Below are 25598 nucleotides of genomic sequence, written 5' to 3'. Positions count from 1 at the left end.
TACCACGTTTTCCAGACTCACAAAGAGAGTCTGGTCCAACAAGAAGCTGACGGAACATACCAAGATCCAGGTCTACAGAGCTTGCGTCCTGAGTACACTTCTGTACTGCAGCGAGTCATGGACTCTTCGCTCACAACAGGAGAGGAAACTGAGCGCTTTCCACATGCGCTGCCTCCGACGTATTCTCGGCATCACCTGGCAGGACAAAGTTCCAAACAACACAGTCCTGGAACGTGCTGGAATCCCTAGCATGTATTCACTGCTGAAACAGAGACACCTGCGTTGGCTCGGTCATGTCGTGAGAATGGATGATGGCCGGATCCCAAAGGATCTCCTCTATGGAGAACTCGTGCAAGGAAAGCGCCCTACAGGTAGACCACAGCTGCGATACAAGGACATCTGCAAGAGGGATCTGAAGGCCTTAGGAGTGGACCTCAACAAGTGGGAAACCCTGGCCTCTGAGCGGTCCGCTTGGAGGCAGGCTGTGCAACATGGCCTTTCCCAGTTTGAAGAGACACTTGGCCAACAGTCTGAGGCTAAGAGGCAAAGAAGGAAGGCCCATAGCCAGGGAGACAGACCAGGGACAGACTGCACTTGCTCCCAGTGTGGAAGGGATTGTCACTCCCGAATCGGCCTTTTCAGCCACACTAGACGCTGTTCCAGAACCACCTTTCAGAGCGCGATACCATAGTCTTTCGAGACTGAAGGTTGCCAACTACTAAATTACCCACTATATGAGATATTTTTCCCCCAAAGAATATACCATGGGGCATATTTTACAAAACATAGCAATCACTTTTGCAGAGCACATAGCCGTTTTCTGTAATTAGGCGCGCAATCCTAACTTGCGCTGGAGCAGGCAGGCCAGTGGCCTGTGCTGCATCCAGCGCAAGCTTGGGGCCAGGATCTGAGCAACCCAACACAAGGGGAAAACATTCTCCTTACCCCATGTCATGCTGCACTGGTCCCAATGGATCTACTTAGATCTGAGTCACCTAAGGAGGTGGCACAAATCCGAATAGAATGGAGCAACCAGAGGCTACTCTGTGCTGCCTGGGAACAGAGTCAGGATCTGGCATAACCACTGAATCCTGGCCCTGCCTCCTGCTCCCCACCCACCCCCTGCAATGCACACCACCCTCCCTCCCCTGCCCTGAAATGCCTTCTCCCCCACCTCCTTCCCACACCCCCACCAGACCCTTGCATCAGCCAGCTTGGCCAATGCTCATGGATCCAGCTTGTGGAGGCCACTGCATCTCCTTGCGCTGGCCTCCCAAACTCTAAAGGCAGTGCAAACATGCCTCACAGCACGTCTGTGACACCCCCAGGTGAGCACAAGTGACTTGTGCCAGCCTAACCCAGGGCTTAGGATTGCACTGTGGGAAAAATAGTTGGGGAAACAGGGCAATCATCACAAAAAAGTTCCAAAATGGACATAGGAATTCTGAGCTACACATGTTGTTCATGAACTGGAGCTTTTCCATAGAGCTGGAATGCTCTATGTATGCTTGGTAGGGGTTGGACAACATTGAAAAGCACTGAAAAACAGTTACAGGCATGAGGCAACGTTGGAGACATGCAGCCTGTTGAAGACATTGATTGGTGCCTAGGTGTAGAGTATTCTGATTATGTGTTCTGATCTTTACTGGTCTCCCCTAGAGGCCCCATGATGAATCCAGGGCCCCTGGGGACATTCTCAATTGCAGACTGGAAGGTACCAAGCGGTGAAGGAAGTAGTGCTGTGAGTCTGTTAGTGAAATATAATGTAAAATATATAATATCCCTGCATGTTTGCACTCAACTTATCTATTCATTCCACAATAGTGTAAGTCAGAGGTTCCTAAACTGGGGCATTACAACACCCCAGACATGAAAGCCCTGTCTCTGCCCCCTTAAGGGGCCGGGCAATGGTAAAGGCATTGGCGTGATTGCCAGGATTGTGCCGCTGCCAGAACAAAAGGGGGGGGTTGTACTTACTAGTTGCAGTGTCATCCTCCCAGGTGGTGCAGAGAACCTGTGAGTGCCTCTGCAGGGCTCCTCAAGCCTCAGAATGTCTAAAAATAGCTATTGTGACCTACTTCCAGTGTGCTATCGCGAAACCGGAAGTGGGTTGAGATAGCTATGTTTAGACATTCCAAGGTTTGGGGACCCTGGAAGAGGCATTCAGGGGCTCGCTGCCCCCCCCACCCCAGGAGACCAGTGCTGCCACTGGTAATACAAAAAATACCTTGTACTTGGCAATGGTGCAATTCTGGCAATCGCGTCACTGCCTTCGCCCCTGCCCTGCAAAAACTTACATAATCATTTTCCATTTCTTACTCTGTGTATGAATTGAAGCATTGCTCATCTAGAGTTAACTTCCCAACACTTTTCCTTTCTTCTTGGTTAAAGATAGTATTGTGCCATTTTCTGTCTTTCAAATGCTGGAAAGGACTTGCCTCTTACCTGCTAATACTCTTCTGTAATAGCCACCACAGCACTGATGCTCTGATTGCACAGCATGCATCTGACCACCACAGCAAACGCCTGAAGTGTTGGGAGAAAATGGAATGTACTTGTCCTCACAGCACTGGAAGCCTGGTGTATTGTTGTGCAAAATCCCATTACAGCACACCTAAAAGAATTAACACAAAAACCAAGAAAGACACTATCTGTTTAAAAACGCACACATACACACACACAAATTGCCCTGAAAAATCATGTCTAAAGAAAATGCCTCTGTAACTCAGTACTAATATGATTGCTGAAAATTACATGCAATTTTTAGCCTCAATCATTTATTTAGTAAAATTGTGGTATGTCTGCTACAATGTTACAACTATCAGCCTTCAAACATATTTCCCCATGAACATGAATCCTTTCTACATGTTTCCAATGAAATTTTGAAGGTTTTAGTGTTGAGGTGATATGACTATACTGTTACTGTTACCTTATATTTTACATTTTTATATTTCAGAAAGGAGACGTCTGATCTGAAAACCTTGTAACTAAACAAAAGACGGTTTCCCAATATGAGTGAGCACCCATGTTGTTTCTTTATATTAACACAAATGGATTTTTCCTTTGAAGCATGTGATCACTTATTTATGACCAAGATTCTTCAAACAATGTGATTTCAAGTCAATACCATTTTTATATATATACATATTTATTCTTTTTTAAAGTAAAATTTGCATGGAAATGATTTTTGAATTGGCCTTTTAACTGAAGTCTTCTTTTTGGGTACTGTTGGGATGAATTATACGCTCCGACAATCAAATAATTATTTGTATGTTTGAACCTGTGCAAGCAGACCAATGTGGTGCATACAAAATACACACTGAGCAATCGGTTGAAATCATTGTAAAATGCAACCTCAGAACTCAAGTTCATCTCATTTAATAAATAATAATTAGCCTGGCTAGATGGAAAAGATATTTGGCAACACACTTACCGATCCGTACTTTTCACTAGGGTGAAACCAAACCACTCACACAATTTCTTTTCAGTGTTGCACAGGGAAACGGTTTAGTTGCCCCTAAACTGCCCCCAAACATTGTTCTGCACATTAGTTACCTGCTTTTTAAACAAAACACTCAAGCTCAATAAAAAGAAACCAGAACAATATGCAAACCAAAACCCTAGATCTGACTTGGGGCCCAATCCTATGCTTCCCAAAGCCCAAGGACTGCAGCGGCACCAAAATGGTTACCACTGCATCCAGCTGGGCTGGGAAGCACCACCAAGTCTACTCAGAGTAAGGGAGCTTATGCTCCCTTACCCTGTGTAAACCCCTGGCGGCCCCTGATGGGTCCCCTTGGATCTGCACCCGCTCAAGTGGTTTGAAAAGACCCGTGTCAGGTCTCCCATGCTGAGAGGGTGGTCAGGATATGGCAGTAGGACCTGCCACTTTCTCTGCCCCCCTCCTGCCCCATTCCGTCCATGACTTGCTCCGTCCCGGAATTCCTCCCCTCACACCCCATCTTACCTCTCTGCCGCACAGTGCTTCACATGGAGCACCAGGTGGCAGACTGCCCGCCTCCCACCAGTGCTGGTCCAGTGTGGGTTCATGGTGGGCCAGTTCGAGTGCTGGGCCAGTGGTAATTGTCACAGACATGCCTTACGGCACGTTTGCAACAGTGCATGCTGGTGATGAGCCAGCACACACTGTTAGGGATTGGGCTGTCGATTCTACAGCTAATTCCAAGCAATGATTAAGGTGGGAAATAGATGTTATTGCAGATTTTTAATGGCTCCTGCATCTCCTCCTTCTTCCTTTCTCTCTCTCTCTCCCCAGTAAGTCTAGTAAAAGAAATTGTGTGATTTAGCATCCGTACAGTGACTGTTTTCTGTAGTTTCACTTTGCTGGCAGCTCATAACAGGAACATAAAAAGCATGCAATGTAATTGTGTCAAGTCTCATGTTTTCCTTTTCTAGGAATTTCTAGTAAATTCCTAGAAATTACTGGGAAAGAGTGAGAAGGAGCATACAGAAGTAGCAGTCATGCATTCTTCATAAGATCCACTTTGATTATGAGTTGCTGTTGTGGTACCTTCTGCTTTTCTTCCTCTTTTTGGAACTTTCTTTCTTTTTTGAGATTTGTACTGAAGTTCAACCAGTGTAATTAGTCTACATTTCTATCATCACGTGTGGATCAAATATCTGCATTAATTTTCTGAAATGACTCATTTGACTGTACATAGGAACATAAACCATTTGAGAAAACAATCAGAATGCAATATTCAAAAGGCATATTTGTTTTGTTACTCTACTTTCGTTTCCGACTGCCAATATGCAATGCTGTCCAACTACAATTTTGGTTTCATTTTCACATTCATTGGTGGTGGCCAAATGGCAGCTTGCGAGCCACATGCCGTTCTTTGACATATAATGTGCAGCTCTTGGAAATACAGGCATCCACCGTTTAACAATGGACTGCATATATGAGGGTGGTCAAAGTACGAGGGTCGCCCAGAAAGTAATGCACCACATTTTTTTTCTCAGCCTACAGTAATGGTACGAATGCGAAACTTTAGATATACATTATTTGCATTTTCAGGAGTGCGCACACAAATTTTTGGTTTCTTCAGACAGATAGTGTAGCTGCAGCAGTGTTTCGAAATGGCATCTGTAAGTGATGTATGTTACAAGCAGCGTGTCGTCATTGAATTTCTCACTGCAGAGAAAGAAACTGTTGGGAACATTCACAAACGTTTGTGTACAGTTTATGGAGAATCTGCAGTCGACAGAAGTACGGTTAGTCGCTGGGCACAGAGGGTGAGGCCATTAGAAGGCGGTTCGGCAGAGCTCCAAGATTTGCAGCGTTCGGGGCGGCCATCCATGGCTGTCACACCTGACAAGAAGCAGCTTGCTGATGTGCTCATTCGCGAGGACCGATGCATAATGACTAGGCAGTTGGCGCTGAAGCTGTCAATCAGCAAAGGAAGTGTGGATGCAATCATCCGTGCTCTTGATTACTCAAAAGTGTGTGCACGATGGGTTCCGCGCTGTCTTACGGTGGACCACAAATCTCTCAGAAAAAACATTTCTTCTGAGTTGCTGAAACGTTTTGAAGATGAGGGGGAAGCGTTCTTGTCCAGGATTGTGACAGGTGATGAAACCTGGGTTCACCATTTTGAGCCCGAAACAAAACAACAGTCGATGGAATGGCGTCATCCTCAGTCTTCACAGAAGAAAAAATTCAAAGCAACTGCTTCCGCCGGTAAGGTCATGATCACTGTTTTGGGACTGTGAGGGTGTCGTACTCATTGATGTGATGCCAAGAGGCAGCACCATTAATTCTGAAGCTTATGTGAAGACATTAACCAAACTCAAGAAGCGCTTCCAGCGACTTTGGCGCCATAACAACCCTGGTGAATGTTTGATTCAACATGATAACGCTCGGCCTCACACAACTTTGAGGACTTCGGAACACATCACTAAACAGGGTTGGACTGTGTTACCCCATCCACCCTACAGCCCTGACCTAGCTCCCTCAGACTTCCACTTGTTTGGGCCATTAAAGGATGCCATTCGCGGAAGACATTTTGAGGATGACGAAGAGGTGATTTGCACAGTGCAGAAATGGCTTCGTGACCAGAACAAGGAGTGGTACCAACAGGGCATACATGCCCTTGTGTCTCGGTGGAGGAAGGCCATAGAACTGGACAGAGATTACGTGGAAAAATAGGGAGTGTAGAAGAAACATCATTCTTTCTTGTGTGTAAGTTTCATTGTGTTCAATAAATAATTGTTGAAGAAAAAAAATGTGGTGCATTACTTTCTGGGCGACCCTCGTACAACAAAGAGGTTCTTAATAAGGCAATCGGGTTTCCCATAGCCTGCAGCAGAGTGTCTGTTTACACAACAAAGAGGCCCTTAATGCTATCTCCAGTAGTCTATACAGCCAGCTAGTATCTGGCAGGGAGTGTCTGTTTACATAACAAAGGCACTAGATTGGGTAGAATGTTCACTTAACAACCTAATTGCATAACAACGGGGATTCGAGAACATATCCCCGTGGTTAAGTGGCACACACTTATATGTCAGCTGAGCTCCTCTTTGTATCAAAATAAAGGCAAACAAGAAATGTTCAAGTTTTATCATTATTTACCAGTTATAAACTGAGAGTCCACTGGATTAAAACGCAACTTTCATGTTCATGGTCAGCACATATATTTAGGAATGGAAATGTTTCTTAAAGATTGTGGCTCTCAAACATCTGAAGTTTATCATATGTGGCTCTTGCATTAAACAAGATTGGCCACCCTGATATAGACATTCTCTCTTCCCTCCTCCTCATACAGACAAAACTTCAGGGGAGATCAGATTCTTAAGTACAGCCTTCTAAGTCTTGGCTTCGCATACGGCCACCTGCTCATATGTTTAATTGAAATGTATGGCAGCAAGAAAATCTGTATCTATATTTTGGCAGATTGATGGGGCTTCAGCGACTTTTATCGGTATTAGTGGAGAGCTATTAACTAGTGCATACACAGGTTTGCTATGGTTCAGTACCATTATTCCTTAAGGCATAACACTGTTCACGTGATTAGCCCCATTAAGCTCTTTTGAGCATGCAAGGCAAATGATACGATGACTTTCATATTTCCTGATGTAATTACTTTTAAACAGGTAAGATGCCAACAATCAAACTAAGCAGAAGATTTAAAAAATACAGAAATTAGGAATTTTATGAAGCTGAGCTTTTCATGCGGTCAATCAATAAAACAAAGAAAGCCACATATTCCCCTGATTCCTTTATCACAGAATAACAGAAATCAGGAAAAAAAAATCTCTTTCCGCCAAAATGCAGAAAATCAGAAATGGGACTAAACCAAAAAGAAAAAAAAATCTCACATCCCCCTAAGACAAATGCTTTAAAATTTGGAACCCTGTTTGGGAATGCTCTCTACCCAATAAAACTATCATACTTTCCCCTATTCATTCTGGATTCTTTTAGTGTTCTATAGTCCAATCCTATGTGTATGTTTCACTGAATTCTTCTTGAATTTAATGGGACATTCCATTTTAAGTGTGGTAAAAACGACAGCCTAGTCTTGCTGTGCTGATACAACCCTGAGTTGGCACAACTGATCATTTGTTCAGGCTTCCTTTTCCATATGTTGGCATACATTATTTGCTAGGAATGACAGTCACTACAGTAACATCTGCTTTTCTGCATGGAAATTACCAGACATCTTGTGGGGAAAGGTGTAACACTGAACAATCCTTACTGGTATGATGCTATCATGCTTTATGGTTATTTATTATTTCCCCCACCGCCGGGACCAGTTCATTTAACAGAAAGCAGAGCAGAGTCCTTCCAACAGGACGAACAGGCCTTGCTGAGGGAGAGTCAGCATGGCTTCTGTAAGGGTAAGTCTTGCCTCACAAACCTTATAGAATTCTTTGAAAAGGTCAACAGGCATGTGGATGCGGGAGAACCCGTGGACATTATATATCTGGACTTTCAGAAGGCGTTTGACATGGTCCCTCACCAAAGGCTACTGAAAAAACTCCACAGTCAGGGAATTAGAGGACAGGTTCTCTCGTGGATTGAGAACTGGTTGGAGGCCAGGAAGCAGAGAGTGGGTGTCAATGGGCAATTTTCACAATGGAGAGAGGTGAAAAGCGGTGTGCCCCAAGGATCTGTCCTGGGATCGGTGCTTTTCAACCTCTTCATAAATGACCTGGAGACAGGGTTGAGCAGTGAGGTGGCTAAGTTTGCAGACTACACCAAACTTTTCCGAGTGGTAAAGACCAGAAGCGATTGTGAGGAGCTCCAGAAGGATCTCTCCAGACTGGCAGAATGGGCAGCAAAATGGCAGATGCGCTTCAATGTCAGTAAGTGTAATGTCATGCACATTGGGGCAAAAAATCAAAACTTTAGATATAGGCTGATGGGTTCTGAGCTGTCTGTGACAGATCAGGAGAGAGATCTTGGGGTGGTGGTGGACAGGTCGATGAAAGTGTCGACCCAATGTGCGGCGGCAGTGAAGAAGGCCAATTCTATGCTTGGGATCATTAGGAAGGGTATTGAGAACAAAACGGTTAGTATTATAATGCCGTTGTACAAATCGATGGTAAGGCCACACCTGGAGTATTGTGTCCAGTTCTGGTCGCCGCATCTCAAAAAAGACATAGTGGAAATGGAAAAGGTGCAAAAGAGAGCGACTAAGATGATTACGGGGCTGGGGCACCTTCCTTATGAGGAAAGGCTACGGCGTTTGGGCCTCTTCAGCCTAGAAAAGAGACGCTTGAGGGGGGACATGATTGAGACATACAAAATTATGCAGGGGATGGACAGAGTGGATAGGGAGATGCTCTTTACACTCTCACATAATACCAGAACCAGGGGACATCCACTAAAATTGAGTGTTGGGCGGGTTAGGACAGACAAAAGAAAATATTTCTTTACTCAGCGCGTGGTCGGTCTGTGGAACTCCTTGCCACAGGATGTGGTGCTGGCGTCTAGCCTAGACGCCTTTAAAAGGGGATTGGATGAGTTTCTGGAGGAAAAATCCATTATGGGGTACAAGCCATGATGTGTATGCGCAACCTCCTGATTTTAGGAATGGGTTAAGTCAGAATGCCAGATGTAGGGGAGAGCACCAGGATGAGGTCTCTTGTTATCTGGTGTGCTCCCTGGGGCATTTGGTGGGCCGCTGTGAGATACAGGAAGCTGGACTAGATGGGCCTATGGCCTGATCCAGTGGGGCTGTTCTTATGTTCTTATGTTCTTAACACTGGTAAGTTCCTTTGCCCTCAGTCATGATCTCGTGGGAGTCACAGTTAAAGTAGAGGAGCTGCAGTCCCTCAGGGCAGGGGCCTGTGGGGATAACAAAGAGCTCAAGCAATCTGTTGCTGCAGGAGCAAGGATGAGTCCCTGATTGGTGGGTCCGCTCAGTTGAGCAGAAAAGGGCAACTGCCCAAACTGCCCCAGCCATAGAAGGTACTTTGGCAACTCTTCCCACCCTTGGTCAGCCTTGCTTATTCTTTTATTAGCTCTGTTTTCTTCCGTCTTTCCCTTCTGCCTCACTTGCCTTTCCCTGTCCCACTTGTCCTTGCCTGCTTAACATAAGAACATAAGAAGAGATCTGCTGGATCTGGTCAAGGGCCCATCAAATTCTACTTCCTGTATTTCACAGTGGCCCACCAGATGCCTCAGGGAGCACTTAAGACAACACAACTATACCCTTTTACCACTCCCTTGAGTTCAGGATCCAGAGATAGGCTATCTCTAAAACCTGGAAGTTGATTATTTTTAACCTGTGATGGACTTCTTTTCTGTCCAACCCCCTTCCAATGGCATCTAGGCCAGATGCCATTCAACATCCTGTGGCAAGGAATTCCACAGATTAATTACTCACTGTATAAAGAAATATTTTCCCTTGTCTCTACTGCCACTCAATTTTAGTGGATGTAACCTGGTTGTGGTCTTGTGGAATAAGCCCTCAGTTTGGCTGTACTTGTCATAAGAGGCGACTAAACAGCCACCGGGTAGATGGGACTCGATAGCCTGAGAAGGCAGCTCATCTGAGAGAAGGAAAACTCTGATCCCAAACCTCCACTGCCTTGTGGCTATATCCAGTTATGGAAAAGGCTTCAGGAGTCAACCTTGAGGCAAAATCCGGAGCCGGAGTCCCTGAGGCAGTTCATGGCTGAACACAGTCACGTTCTGGCAACTCCTGCGACGCCGCTGGAACCAACCGTATTGGCTTCTGCCTTTCCATTGGACCATTTCAGCGACGTGGAGAGGGGGGATTTGCTGCACAGGAAACAGTCTATCCTCCATATCTACCTTACCAAGGCTGTGCGCACTGGAGACGACACTCTGTTCCAGAACCACTATTCAGAGCGCGATACCATAGTTTTCCAAGACTGAAGGATGCCAACTGTGGTCTTGTGCAAAAGAGAAAAGGACTTCCTCTGTCCACTCTATACACCCTATCCCTCCCATGCATAATTTTATCTCAATCATAAGAACATAAGAAGAGCCCCAGTGAATCAGGCCAAAGGCCCATCTAGTCCAGCTTCCTATATCTCACAGTGGCCCACCAAATGCCTGAGGGAGCACACAAGACAACACACACAACCTGCGTCCTAGGGCCCTCCCCTGCATCTGGTAATCAGAGGCAGCATACTTCTAAAACCTGGAACTTGCACATACCTACCATGACTTGTAACCCGTGATGAACTTTTCCTCTAGAAATTTGTCCAATCCCCTCTAAAAGGCAACTAGGCAAAGATGCCATCACTTCTTCCTGTGGCAAGGAGTTCTACAGACTAACTACATACTGGGTAAAGAAGCATTTTCTTTTGTCTGTCCTTACTCTCCCAACACTCAACTTCAGTGGATGCCCCCTGGGTCTGGTGTTATGTGAGAGGGAAAAGAGCATCTCTCTATCTACTCTATCCAGCCCCTGCATAATTTTGTATGTCTCAATCATGTCCCCCCTCATGTGCCTCTTTTCTAGGCTGAAGAGGCCCAAACGTTGTAGCCTTTCCTCATAAGGAAGATGCCCGAGCCTAGTAATCATTTTGATTGCTCTCTTCTGTACCTTTTCCATTTCCACTATATCCTTTTTGAGATGTGGCGACCAGAACTGGACACAATTCTCCAGGTGTGGCCTTACAATCATGTTCTCGGGTACCTACATTTAAACTGGAGTGCCAAAAACACACTGTAGTCTTTCCTCATAAGGGAGATGCCCCAGCCCACTAATCATTTTGGCGCCTCTATTCTGCAACTTTTCCAGTTTCACTACATCTTTTATGAGATGTGGTGGCCAGAACTGGACACAATACTCCAGATGTGGCCTTCAGATGTGGTACAATACCATAAAAATTCTGGCAGACTGGATCACATTGCTGTTCTTTCCCAGTTGAATCTACAGTTTGGGGAACAATATGGTGTAGTTGCCAAAGTGCCATAACCCCCTCATCCTCCCTATCTATCTTCTTCCCAAGAGAACGCTAAACTCAACATCACTTTGTCATCAACTCAACAGTTTTCTCAAGACAAGCTCTTGTTAAAACAATTCACCCCTATGTACCTCACAAAAAGCCTCCCAACTATCAGTACTCAACACAATCCTAAGGTTCATTTATCTTGCAAGCCCCAATCTGTATGTTTGACTACACTATTATGTAGCTCCCGAACATCCCCTGCAACCTGCTGTAAATTGCAAAATAGCAGTTTTGGCAGCATTTTAAGACAGTTACTGTTTGCATTGCTCTGAAGCCAAGAAGGGATGCATTATCAACCCATAAAATAGAATGCATTCAAGTAATGTCAAAATTATGTCATACTCTAAAAAAAGCAAACATACTGAAATTGGTCACGGTTATCATTATCTCATCCTCTTATATTTAGGTGTATCATCAGCCAGAGTTCCCATTAGGTCAGTATTATCTCATCCTCTTTTATTTAGGTATAGCTACAGTGGATGGTGTAATCAGGCACATGGCCATATATGTGTTTTCCTGACCTACCTAACATTAAACACTGCTTTTTCTAATTATATCTCTATACTGTACAAAGGACTTTGTACGGAACCAGAAGCAGGGGACATCCACTAAAATTTAGTGTTGGGAAAGTTAGGACAGAAAAAAGAAAATATTTCTTTACTCAGTGTGCAGTTAATCTGTGGAACTCCTTGCCGCAGGATGTGGTGATGGCATCTGCCTTTAAAAGGGGATTGAACAAATTTCTGGAGGAAAAATCCATTATGAGTTACAAGCCATGATGTGTATGTGCAACCTCCTGATTTCAGAAATGGGCTGTCAGAATGCCAGATGCAAGGGAGGACACCAGGATGCAGGTCTCTTGTTGTCTTGTGTGCTCTCTGGGGCATTTGGTGGGCCACTGTGCGGTACAGGAAGCTGAACTAGATGGGCCTATGGCCTGATCCAGCGGAGCTATTCTTATGTCTTGAGTTTGTTCTTGCTTTGAATAGGGAGAATCATGTAATTACTGTAATCAAAATGATTATCCAGAATAACAGAGTGAAAGAGAAAATGGATTCTCTAAGACCATGACTTAGAATTTAAAAAGTTGGCCTGCTTGGGGAAGTGTCTGTTCTGCAGTTCTAATTCCAATTGCCCAGGGCTGGCTTTAGAACAGGGGTGCCCAATCCCTGGCCCTGGGGCCACTTGTGGCCCTCGAGGCCTCTCAATGCGGCCCTCAGGGACACCCCAGTCTCCAATGAGCCTCTGGCCCTCTGGAGATTTGTTGGAGCCCATACTGGCCCGAAGCAACTGCTCTCAGCGTGAGGGCGACTGTTTGACCTCTCGTGTGAGCTGTGGGATGAGGGCTCCCTCCAATGCTTGTTGTTTCACGTCTGTGATACTGTAGTGGCAGCAAAGGAAAGGCCAGCCTTGCTTTGTGCAAGGCCTTTTATAGGCCTTGAGCTATTGCAAGACCTTCATTCATTCATATAAGTTCATCTTTAATATATTCATTTATGTAAACTTATGTAAATTTTTTCACATTTTAAATGTAAATTAATTCTTTTTTTTCCCCAGCCCCCGACACAGTGTCAGGAAGAGGATGTGGCCCTCCTGCCAAAAACTTTGGACACCCCTGCTTTAGAAGATGGGCTTCTCTGGGAACCTGCAGGGCACCAACAACCCCTAGTGTCTGAGAAAGGGGAGAGAGAGTGAGGGGGCACCCAGACAGGTGCAGAGAGGCTGCAGTGATGGGTACTGAAATTAGCTGCTGTGGCAATGCTTGCTTCTGCTCCTGTGCCTGAAATGATCGCCATTCTCATCGCATTAAAAGGCCAGCCCTGCTCAACCTATAATTCTGATTAAGCCCTACCCTGGCTCTGAGTCAGTAACCAGTACCCATCACTACTGTTATCTCTTCACTGATACACATTGACTAATAGTAGGAGGAAAAGGCTCCTGAGAAAGAGTACTGGCTGCTTTCACAGATTATATGCTTGTGTAACAGGGATTGGAACCAATAGAACAGCTGTTCTCAAACTCTCTAGAAGAGTTTGAACCCAGCAAGTCCATGCAAGGGGGGGGGAGGCTAAGGGAGCTGCAGGGACTGGCATTTACTTACCTGTCCCTACTGCAACCTCCCAGGGGTATGAAGAGTCCTACGCAACCACCTGCAGGGCTCCCCGAGGCTTAGAAAGAGAAAGTGGGGCGATTGCACCCTGCCTCTGCAAAACTGGGAGTGTGATCGCTCCACGTTAGCATTTTAAGCTTCGGGGAGCCCTACAGAAAGTTGTGCAGGGCTTCCCACACCCCCAGAAGGCTTTTGCAGGAACTGGTAAGTAAAAGCCAGTCCCTGAAGCCCCCTTAGCGATGCAATCCTGGGGATCGTGTCGCTGCCTCCCCCCTTAAGGGGAAAGTGGCCAGGGCCCTCAGGTTGGGGCATTGCAACGGCCCAGTTTGAAAAGCCCTGCAGTAGAGGGAGGCATCATGGAGACAGCATTCTCCATATTAAAACTCTCCCAAACATTAAAAAGTTCCTCTGATTTGATACTGAACTACAACAGTCAACTGGGAGACACTGACATTGTGTCGCTATGTTACATTAGCTGAGCGGATAAATGAAGGGCATCAGTCTCAAACATGACTTTCAGGAGTACTAAACCTACGTACCAAAAGACACATGCGCATACACACAAAGAGCAAAAATAATAAAATAATACTATTTTATCCACTTCCTTAGGTTCCCTCATGTGTTCCTTTCTGGCCAACTTTGAAGGTACACACCGGAGGTGAGGGGACCTACGTTTCCAAGGACTATAGCTGAAAATGGTTGTTTTTACCATATAAGGTTCTGGATTACAATGCAGGACAAATATTTATATTTCAAGATCTGAAAACTTTATCTTGGTGGAAACAGAAGGTGAATGTTACATTTTTGACTGACCTTTCCACAGGAGGATGTCATATCAGATGTTTATCACCCAGAATATTAATTGGTTTCTTTTGGTGACTTTCACTGATAAAGTGTATTTGGTTGCTCTTAAAACTCCCTTTGCATCATTTTTGCATTTCTTTGTGTCACTTTTTTGAGGGGGTATGTCTTTGCACTGTGTGAATTATGGTTTAGGGTTAGTTATGCTTATTTATTAATTAATAGCATTTTAATAGTCACAACTTTTTAGAGTTAGACACCAAGTTCATAGATTTGCTTCCACTCTCTTCATTTAAATCAGAACACTCTACAGTAGTGTTTGCAATTTGTGAGTCAGGACCCCTCAGTGGGTCGCAACCTGATTGCTGGTGGATCATGAAACTGACGTCAATATCTTACAAGAAAAATGTATTGAGTTCTATGGAAACTCAATAGTTTCTATATTCTATGGTTCTATGGAAACTCACCTAACCTTGGGTTACATTCTTTGCATCTGTCTTCACAGCAGAAGACCTCGGGCAGATACCACTGCCCGAACAGCCCCTCCTGACTGAGGAATTAAGTCAGATAGAGGTTAAAAGAGAAGATTTCAGACCTCAGCTGAAACGCAGCTGTGTGTTTAAGTACATGGTGGAAATGGAAAAAGTGCAAAAGAGAGCAACTAAGATGATTACTGGGCTGGGGCACCTTCCTTATGAGGAAAGGCTACGGCGTTTGGGCCTCTTCAGCCTAGAAAAGAGGTGCCTGAGGGGGACATGATTAAGCATGGGATACAAAATTAAGCACGGGAAGGACAGCGTGGATAGAGAGATGCTCTTTACACTCTCACATAACACGAGAACCGGGGGACATCCACTAAAATTGAGTGTTGGGAGAGTTAGGACAGACAAAAGAAAATATTTATGTACTCAGCATGTGGTTGGTCTGTGGAACTCCTTGCCACAGGATGTGGTGATGGCGTCTAGCCTGAACGCCTTTAAAAGGGAATTGGACAAGTTTCTGGAGGAAAAATCCATTACAGGTTACAAGCCATGATGTGCATGTGCAACCTCCTGATTTTAGAAATGGGCTATGTCAGAATGCCAGATGCAAGGGAAGGCACCAGAATGAGGTCTCTTGTTATCTGGTGTGCTCCCTGGGGCATTTGGTGGGCCACTGTGAGATACAGGAAGCTGGACTAGATGGGCCTATGGCCTGACCCAGTGGGGCTGTTCTTTATATTGTATTGACAACCTTCAGTCTCGAAAGACTATGGTATCGCGCTCTGAAAGGTGGTTCTGGAACAGCATCTAGTGTGGCTGAAAAGGCCAATCTGAGAGTGACAATCCCTTCCACACTGGGAGCAAGTGCAGTCTGTCCCTGGTCTGTCTCCCTGGCTATGGGCCTTCCTTCTTTGCCTCTTTGCCTCAGACTGTTGGCAAAGTGTCTCTTCAAACTGGGAAAGGCCATGCTGCACAGCCTGCCTCCAAGCGGGCCGCTCAGAGGCCAGGGTTTCCCACTTGTTGAGGTCCATCCCTAAGGCCTTCAGATCCCTCTTGCAGATGTCCTTGTATCCTTGTAGATGTCCTCGTATGGGGTTCCACCCCATAGTAAAAAGGGATAAAAACAGAAGCTTGAGCAGCTGGTAAGGTGAAACTTCTTTTTGATTTAAAGTTTTGGTATCGTAATGTTTGGTGGGTTCCAAGAGAGTGTCATTTTAAAAAGTGTGTCCCAGTGCTACAGGGTTTGAGAACCATTGAACAAGGCCTTCCTGTCCCAGGAGTTTGCTGTTATCAAGTTCATCAGAAATGGGCATGTTTAGGCACGTAAGGGCTTTTCCACTTACCCCAGGTAAAGCCCCAGCCTGCACAATTTGGCTACCTGGATCTGCATATGCAAAATGACTGGCGCAATCCAAGAAGCCCCACATTGGGCTTTCAAGCCTGGGAAGGGAAATAGGATTCGGTGTGTATCAGTGCAGCCAATCCTGCCCACTTTCTGGGCCCAATTTGCCCCATATCCTCCTTCTCTCAATCCTATCTCCCCTCCCCACCCTCCCTCTACCCCTACACTGGCTGGCGGAAGCTTACCTGCTCCATCCGGCACTACTTTTTAATTCAGCACCAGTGGAGTAGCACAGGCCTTCCCACTAGCACTGCTTACACATCCGGTGTCGCGGAGTGCTTCACAGTGCTTTTGTGACACCCTAGATTGGTGCAATGGTCGCTGCACTGGTGCTAGTCTAGAATAGGATTGTGCCAGCAATGTATATTTATATTGTCAGTGAAACCAGAGGGTACCAGGAAAGGGCTAAACTGCACGAATGCTAAACGCAACATGAAGCTAAAGCTGTGTCAGCTGCCATAATTTATATTTTGATGTGAATCATTCAAATAACTCACTTTCCTAATTGCTGTCTTGTCTGACAGCGAATCTCATGAATACACACTGTCATTGCATGTGTGATGATGCTGTTGACAAATAGGGACATTATTTCATTACATTAAATCTTACCTTCAAACTAAGAGTTTTCCACCTCATTTGTCAATAAAAGCTGTGTACAGACTCCCACTCTCCGGCTACACTATTGATCCAACTCCTAAACTGCAACTAATAAGACCATTAATCTGCAAATGACCATAATTTTAAAATATTTCTGACAAATCACGCTAGGCCCATATTCAAAGTTGCTCATCACTGTCACGTAAACAACCACCCCCTTGTAGTGGAAACTAAATGGATTAGCTGTAAAGCAACATCAAATCATTCAATCAATCAAGTTTTCAAAAAGGCGTCTAATCATCCCAATAAACTAATATTTGCCATGCAGATTATGATAAATGATAAGGCTCAAATGCATAACAGGAAGCTTCATAAGCATCTCCTCAAGCTTTTTATTGTCAGCTTTCAAATAAATATATGTACCATAATACTGCTAGAAATTAATGTGCGTCTAGAAACAGCCAGCTACGATGAAGTCACAGTACTAGACTGATACAGAAGAGCAGAGAATCAGTAAACCCAGTGCAATATTATGAGGGATGCTAGAGAATTAGGTACTAGAGTCCTGTATTGGTAGAGCAGACTGTGCTACTTTAAACTCCAGGGGATGGAGTATCATTTCCTGTCTTCAGAACACGAGCACAGCAGGGGGTGAACATAAGAAGAGTCCTGCTGTATCAGGCCAAAGGCCCATCTAGTCCAGCTTCCTACATCTCACAGTGGCCCACCAGATGCCCCAGGGAGCACACAAGACAACAAGAGACCTGCATCCTGGGGTCCTCCCTTGCATCTGGGTCGACTGATCTAGAACTTTCTTCTTTGAAAGGCATGTGCATTCATTTTCATAACAAATTTATCTGATCCAATTCATACCACATTCCATTAATTCCAGAAAGAATGTGCCCAGGAAATATTTTTGAAATGGCATTCGCTGCCTTTCATTTTTGTGTTTTTTAAAAATGTAATAAGATGTATTACCTGAAACAGTAGCTTTCATCAGAGGCTCATTTGTGCAATTGTGAAGGCCTCGTTTTTTACCCATATGTCTTTGCGACATTGTGTCTTGGGGCATATGGGAAATAGTATGGAGCCACAAGGAGGCAACAAAGTGAAGGAGCACCATCTGAAGCTATTGTTTTAAGCATAATTATGCATCTTATTGTATTTTGTAAGAACAAATGAAAATTAAAAACAAAATAAAATTGAACAAAAAAGGAATTAAACAAAAAAGAAAACAAATCAAACAAAAATGAAAAGCTAACACAACAATTTTTGTCTTTCAGCATACCTACATTTTAGTGTATTAGTTTTATACATAAGATAATTTCAAAAACAATAGAAGTCAAAAATGGCACCCCCTCTCTGAGGTGGTACAGTCTGCTTTACCACGTTTTTCTGCTTCATTTTGTAAATTGGACCTAAGCAATGGTATGCTAGCATCAACATCTCATTCAGAAAATTGCACCAATTCAGCATCCTATCAGGTAGGGCAATATTATCCCTACTTTATAGCTGGAGGTCTGACAAATTAGTAGATTGCCCAGAAACCTCCAGTTCACAGCTCAACTACTATACTAGAAGGTATTAATTTAATAAAGCAATGTTACAATACACACATACACAATAAATAAGCTACACTTGTCTTCAACTTTTTTTCATGCCACAATCCCAAATATATGAATAAATAAATAATGAGACTGGGGACCCCACTATCAATCCTGCACCCCCTCCCAGGACCCTATCCCCCCCACCCCATCACCGCCCACTCCCTGCCCTTGTAATGCCCTCTCAGCACTGTTCACTCTAACCAGATATACTTATTTGAGAGACCAGAAAAAGTTACCATGAAACCTGGCACTAGTTAAAGCTATTTTAGCAAAATTGCTAAGAACCTGAGCAGGGCTGGGGCATAATCTCCTTGTACCTGGACGGGCACACCGGATGCCTCCCCCTTTACATGGTGGTGCTCTAGTCCAGTGGTCTTCAAACTATTTTATTTTCCTAAGTTGCCACAACCCCACAACAGAGGCTTCGTGACCCCAATAGGGTCCTGACCCCAAGGCTGAAGAACTATTAGCTACACAATAGCTTCACCTAGCTGAAAGCTGTTCACCAAATAACATTCTAAAATAGTTAAAAGAAAATTTGAAAATCTGACAGTGGAGAAAAGTCTCAAACTGATTAATGAATGAGGAGAAGCAAATGGCAGAAAACTAAACATGAGTCAGGTGCTATCAAAAACTTGAGTGAACAGAAAATGTTTAAATCAGCATCAAAAAATTAGCTTCTAATGAATATAGCTAGGAAGTATATTCCATAGTCTGGGTACCACTGGAAGAAAGAGCATGTCTGTAGTAGCTACACCTCTGAAGTAGATCCTTAGGCAAGTTCACATAGGAGAAGGCATTCCTTTAGATACCCAAGTTCTGAACTGTTTAGTTCGTTAAAGATAAAAACAAGCATGACATTGTATGTTACCTTAAGCTGTGGATTATAGCACAGGCCTCCACAGATGTTTTCACTGATATCACATTCCAAGGATAGACATGCCCCTCCACTCTGCTGAATGGATAGTTGCTGAGCCACAGCACACCATCGTCGAGCTTTACGCAACAGATCATATCCTAAGATAATGCCATTAGGCTGGCCTGGTGATGCCCAGTTAATTTGAAGGGATCTACAGCAACAAGAAACATTAATGTGCAGGACAACTCATATCACATATAAATTTCTAGTTCATCTTCTCCTAAAAATCAAATTCATTACAGGTATCCTTTTAACTTTGTTGCAATGGAATGGAAAATTGAACATGCCAGAATTAAGGATCTCTTCTTGCGATTGATCATTATGTAACACTAAAAATATGATTCATTCTTTGGCAGAAGGGTGGAGATGAAGACCATGACATGCAGTAGACCTTGACGTATGTTGAAGAAAGATTCTAAAATTTAGCCAAAATGAAAACTCCAGTATGATTACAATAATTTTTCACAATTGTTTTCAGTTTCCACAAACATAACTCTTTTGGGGGTGAATGTGTGCCAACGTAGCTCTGAGTTCTGTGATGTGAGAAGGAAAAAAAAATATATTGTGGATGGAAATTGAAGCTGGTGAATTTCAAAATTAGAGAATGAAAACCCCTATAGTTTTTTTTCCTTGTCCTCATTTTTTTCCCCATGCATGTCAGTGAGATCCTTTGTAAACACATCTATGAAATGATTCAGTGAATCATGCAGAAGGTTGCATCCTAACTTTGCACACTGTGAAGAGAAGAACTTATGTTCATTATGCACAAGGTTTAGATTACAAGCCAATTTTCCCTTAAAATTGCCTTATGGGGGGAAAAAAACTGGCCAGACTATAAAGAACTAGAGAACTAAAGCGCCAGAATTTAAAGCAGTCACACACAGAAAATAAAAAATTTCATTGGGATACATATGAATATATTGTATATGATCATATGAAGCTGCCTTATAGCCCAATTTTTCTTTCTTATTTTAAAAATACCAGTTGTGGAACAGAATCTTGATTGGGACTACAATCTGTGAAAAGAGGGAACTAACTCTTTGCCTTTTCTGTTTATTACCAATTCCTTGTCTCCCAGCTTGCTATGAGTATTTGCCCCAGAAGGTTAGCTACGATTAGAAGACATTTTCAGCTATTAGGTACATCTACGTACCCACCAGCTACACAGGTCCATAATAATCAGACTACAACAGGGGTCGGTGAGTGTCAAGCTCCTGTTGGTTCAATGGGATGAGCATATGCTCAAATCTCTCCCATTGAAGGAGTAGAACTTAACAGTGCTTAACTTTGGCTCAGCAGCATCCTGTGTGCGATTTCCAATATAAGTTTTAGAAAACTCTATAGCTTTTTACATGGTCACTGTCAGAATATGTAGTGACATTATAAATTAGCATTCATTTAAAATGTAGAGAGTTACGTTCAGACAGAAGCAGCTCAGATAAACTTTGACATTTTTACAGACTAAAAGTAACACAGTGAACTATTATTTCACTACCTCGAGGTATAAACTGAGGAATCCACAATAATAACAACCTGTAGAGAAAGAATTAATGTCACCTGTGAAGTTATAACTTCACAGGTTACTTGTAGAGTCACCATTATTATTCTGAAGTCTTCATTTGACTTGCTGAATTAATGCCACGCTCTGTAGATGCCTATTTTATATTCACTGCATACTCAGCTGAAGGGGAAAAAATCCTTACTTATGAATGACATTACTGACAAACATGTAAAACAATACAGAAAGAAAGACCTTAAAGGCCCAATCGTATCCTTGAGATATGCCACTGTATCTCCATACCGTAAATTCTGGGGCTACAACAGCCCTGCCAGTGGATGACAGCGCGACACTGGAAAAACACCATCATTATGTAGCTTGGATATTATGGACAACAACGCAACTCTGCTGGCAAAGAGGTCAAAACAGGGAGAAGACTGGGATGTGATGTTGGAGGGATGTGGGAGTGACAAGGAGGAGTCGACGTACACCCTTTCCTAACCTTTCTTCAGACAGTGGACGTACACCCAATGCTAGAAAAATGCTACACCTTCAAGAGATCTGGCACAGGTAGGAGTAACACCATAAGAAACCATGGAAAAGAGCAGAAAATGGCACCTCTGCCACCCCCTGCACATTCCTACCACAGAGCATAGGATACAGACTACAGGAAGCCAATATCTATCCTGTTCGTTTATGCTGACATCCCCCCCCAAAAAAACCCCAGTTGTTTTTCCACTTACATTTTTGGGTGTGTTTTGGCTCCCGGAAACACAAGTTCTGCAGGTCTGGTATAACGTATAAGTTTCCATTAATTTGGTGGTTATTCTTACAACTCATGATCACAGAATGTATGTTCACAAACACCCATGTGTGTGGGTGCGTGCATGTGCTTTAGAGATTGAGATCTTCCTATCTTCACAGGGGAAAAAAACACATTTGTATTTATGGCAGCAGCAAGTTCAAATGATTGCTAACTGCCTTGGGAAACTGGTGGTTTGAAAGGTGAGAAATAAACCTTTTAAAGAAATGGAAATGGTGGAGGATGACATATAGGTATCGCTATTACTATACTACAGTATAGGGCTTTTGGAATCTGTGTTTCATCCATTTGAACCAAGGTCCCTCTGATACAAGCCCAACACTAATCCCCTGGACCATTTTGACTTGTGCATGATGGCAAGAGCCCAATCCTGAGCTCTTCAGCGCCAGTGGTACAAGCATACCACTGGCACTGGGTGTCATAAACATGCCGTAAAGCACATTTATGGCAACCTCTGTGCAGGGAGTGCAGGTGCCAGCCCAGTGCTGGACGGATGCCGCCCAGAGCAAAGGAAGCACTCTGGGTGGCGGTAAAGTTTGAGGCGGTAAGGGGAAGCATTAGGGAGCAAGTGGGGGTGGGATCCCCAAAGCCCAGCTTGGCCAGATCCTATCCCCTGTGTCAGGCTGCAAAGCCTGACATGGAGGGTCTCAAAATATCTGGCAAAGACTTGAGAAGTCCCATTGTGGGGTTTTCCATGGGGAAGAGGTTCCCTTCCCCGAGGAGACCTCCAGCAGTGCTGCTGACTGGAGTAGTAGCCATTTTGGTGCCACTGCACCCAGTGGTGCTGCCACCATTAGAACTGAGCTGCCCGTTAACAGTTAATGTTAACTTATCCCACGCCGGCAGAACTTGTGATTCCAGGAACCAGAACAAACCCATCAGTTATGAATGAAAGCCCACAGGAGCCCTTTTTAGGCATTTGCTGTCCTGTGCAGAGTGAATGCATGTGGGACTTTTTACGGGTGTACTTGCAGCCCTGTCCTTACCTTGCCCACATTCAGCATTTATCTGTTGCAACAAGCACTAAACACAGAGATAGTTTGATCACTTGATTATAGCATTGGAATGAACTCAGGAAAGGCAGAGGCAGGCCTAGTGCTTATGCATCATTAAAGGGGGAAGGGGCTACTGCACATATTCATAGTAAGCCCCTCACTGGCTCATTCCATGGATAGCAAATGCTTAAACTAGCAAGGGATTCTATAAAACTAATTTTGCTGCCTCCTGGGGTCTATAGAAGCAGATGGTATGGCAAAAACCTGTTGATTACATGGTTTTGGGAGTGCAAAGAGCTTGATAGGTCACATAGTGTATAGGTTTGACATGCCATACATTAGAAAGTCCATTTTAAACTAACTGTTTGTGATCAGTGACTATAGCATTCTGTGATATTCCTCTGAATGTCATTCTGCCTGCTTATCCAACAAACAGAAAAACAAATTCAGAAGCAGAAGAGTTCCAGTAGTTCCAGTAAAATAACAGGAATTTTTTTTTAATAATAACAGGTATTTATATACCGCCTTTCTTGGTCTTTATTCAAGACTTTATTCAAGGCGGTTTACATAGGCAGGCTTTATTAATTTCAAAGGAGGTTCTTTCTTTCAAGAACGACTACATTCAAGGTGTTTCATTCCGATCTGGCTTCACATTCTGGCCTCCATCCTCCCAGGCTCAGAGCAGATGGAATGGCTCGGCTTCAGCTTGTCAGCTGCTCCAAGGTTGCACGGTGCCGGTGGCCTCGAACTGGCGATCTTGTGGATGTTATCTTCAGGCAGACGGAGGCTCTACCTTCTAGACCAGACCTCCTGCCCACTGAAGAAAACAAGCCACTGAATGTATCTCATACTGCTGTTCTCCCAAGTGGCTAGCCTCTAGAAATCATACCAATTCCCCATTGGCATATATGTATTAAAATGCCCTCTTGCTTATATAATCTGTTAGTTTCCCCTTGAACTTTTTCCTTGATGGAGGATAAATAAGAAAAATTCATATGCAGGCCAGCACCTTCTGAAGCTGTCAGCTGTAGTGTTTGTCATATTTCAATCAAAGTTGAAGCCAGCCAGCCATTTTTATACTGCTCAGTCCCGACATACTCGAGGACCAGAATTAATGAATTAGCTATTGATTAAATTCCACTCTAGCAAATCCACCGTGGCAAATAAATGAACTACCCGGGGCACTTGTAGGCCACAGCCAGACATGTCCGGGCAATCGATCAGTAGTTAGTATTCTTTTGGGATATAAGAACAGCTGATGATAATATGACATGTAAGGAAAGGAAATGGAGAAAGTCTGTTCCTTGCTGAGCAGAGTATAAAATCTGGAAGATAGTTCTGATCTCTTTGCATTCATGTGTTGTGACATTTTTAGTTTGTATATAATAGCAGCGACATGCATAAGTGTTTGCCATGCTACAGACAAAAGCATACATCAGTGAAAGCCAAGGGGGAAAGATGGGCTCCCGAATTGAGTTCTTATCATCAAACAAGCTTTGACTAGATCTGTTTACGTGACAGAAAAATAGCAAGCTTAATTTCACCTAGCAATTATATTTTGCACAGACAAATGCAGAATTCACACACAAGAGGTATAAAGAGCAAATGAAAGCCCCTTTGAAAAACCAAAGCAGTATATCCATTTGGCTGGCATACTTCTGAAGATTTAGATGTTAGATTTTTAGTTATTTAAAAGAGATGTCTCTACCTCACAAGAAACAGAGTAAGTACCAATCTCTGCCAGGAGTGTAATAAAATCCCATCAACAATAACATGCATTCAAGAGACTAACTATTTCATTGTTGCTATAATTTTGATAAATGTCTTGGCATTGGATGCCCGTTAGTTATAGACTCTCTTTTGGAAATGTTGGCACTCATGGATCTTTTTAGGAAAAGAATGACTGTATTTGTCACCACTCAGCTGTTCTTCCAGTCCGGCACCTGTTTTGAAAAGGAAAAAAAAAAAGCTGCGTACAGAAAGATGAAGGAAGGAATACAAGATCAAAAATGCACCGATGTGCAAGTACAGTAGAGATGCACAAGGTCTGGGTTTCAATGAAGATATCACAGTTTTGCTAGTTTGTACAAGTATTCCTGACCTAATGTACATGCAATTCTATGTGATGTAATTTCTGCTAGGAAAAAAAAAACTATCAAAAGCTAAGCACTCAAATCAAACAATATCTCTGCCAGGCCCCCCAGTCCCTTGCTGCTGTAGTAGCTCCCAAGGTGTTCCTTGAGTGTAGAGCTGAAATTCACAAGGGGTTTAAAGCGGGGCTGCACTGAACAGGGATTTCACATGTGTACCTGCTCTTCCCCACAATGTTGTTTTGGCCCTAGGAGTCATCACCATACTGACACACCATGCAAACATGTAACATATGAGCTGCTATACTCGAGCAGTAAGTGCTGAAGATACCCCATTCAGATTTTGAGCCAGATTCTTGATCATCAATAGTGGGGGGGCGGGAGAGGCTAGCAAACCACCATTTCCACCTCCACCTGTCACTTTTCCTCCCCTTACAGTGGTCATGGGGCACAATTACCTGTGAGGAGGAGAAAGACACAAAAGAAACAAGAGCTTCTGATTTCATGTTACTGTATTTGTGGACTTTTGATGCATGTTGCCTTGGAGACCTCACCAGAGGCCAAACAGTGGGATAAAAATCTAAATTAAAAAAAAACAACAGTAAACTATTTTCAGACAGAACATGCCAGTTAATGATGATCTTGTTAACAGCAAGTTCTTGGAGCAGGGAGGCCTATGGATGCCCCCAGCAACTCCACTTTACCTTGAAAGATCCAAGGCCTTAGCTATGCCAAAGGGCTACAGCATCAATTCTACAAGCCAACACACATTTTGCTTCCTTAAACGTTACACAAATTCCTGGGTATATTTGGGGTGCTGCTC

The 25598-nt window shown here is 43.8% G+C and overlaps 1 protein-coding gene across 1 annotated transcript in view; it reads right to left on the bottom strand.

Annotated features, from left to right (window-relative positions):
* USH2A (usherin) overlaps nt 1-25598 on the bottom strand; it is a 567365-nt gene that overhangs the window by 141140 nt on the left and 400627 nt on the right. Inside the window, exons 47-48 of the mRNA XM_066623430.1 lie at nt 19322-19520; nt 2446-2614 (exon numbers count right to left, since the gene is read on the bottom strand). Of these exons, the coding sequence (XP_066479527.1) occupies nt 2446-2614; nt 19322-19520 (368 nt within the window). The remainder of the gene's footprint in view (nt 1-2445; nt 2615-19321; nt 19521-25598) is intronic.

This window comes from Tiliqua scincoides, chromosome 1 (assembly GCF_035046505.1).
Source record: "Tiliqua scincoides isolate rTilSci1 chromosome 1, rTilSci1.hap2, whole genome shotgun sequence".
Lineage (NCBI taxonomy): Eukaryota > Metazoa > Chordata > Lepidosauria > Squamata > Scincidae > Tiliqua > Tiliqua scincoides.
Note: the sequence above shows the minus strand (reverse complement) of the source record. Positions and strands in the feature narration are given on the sequence as shown.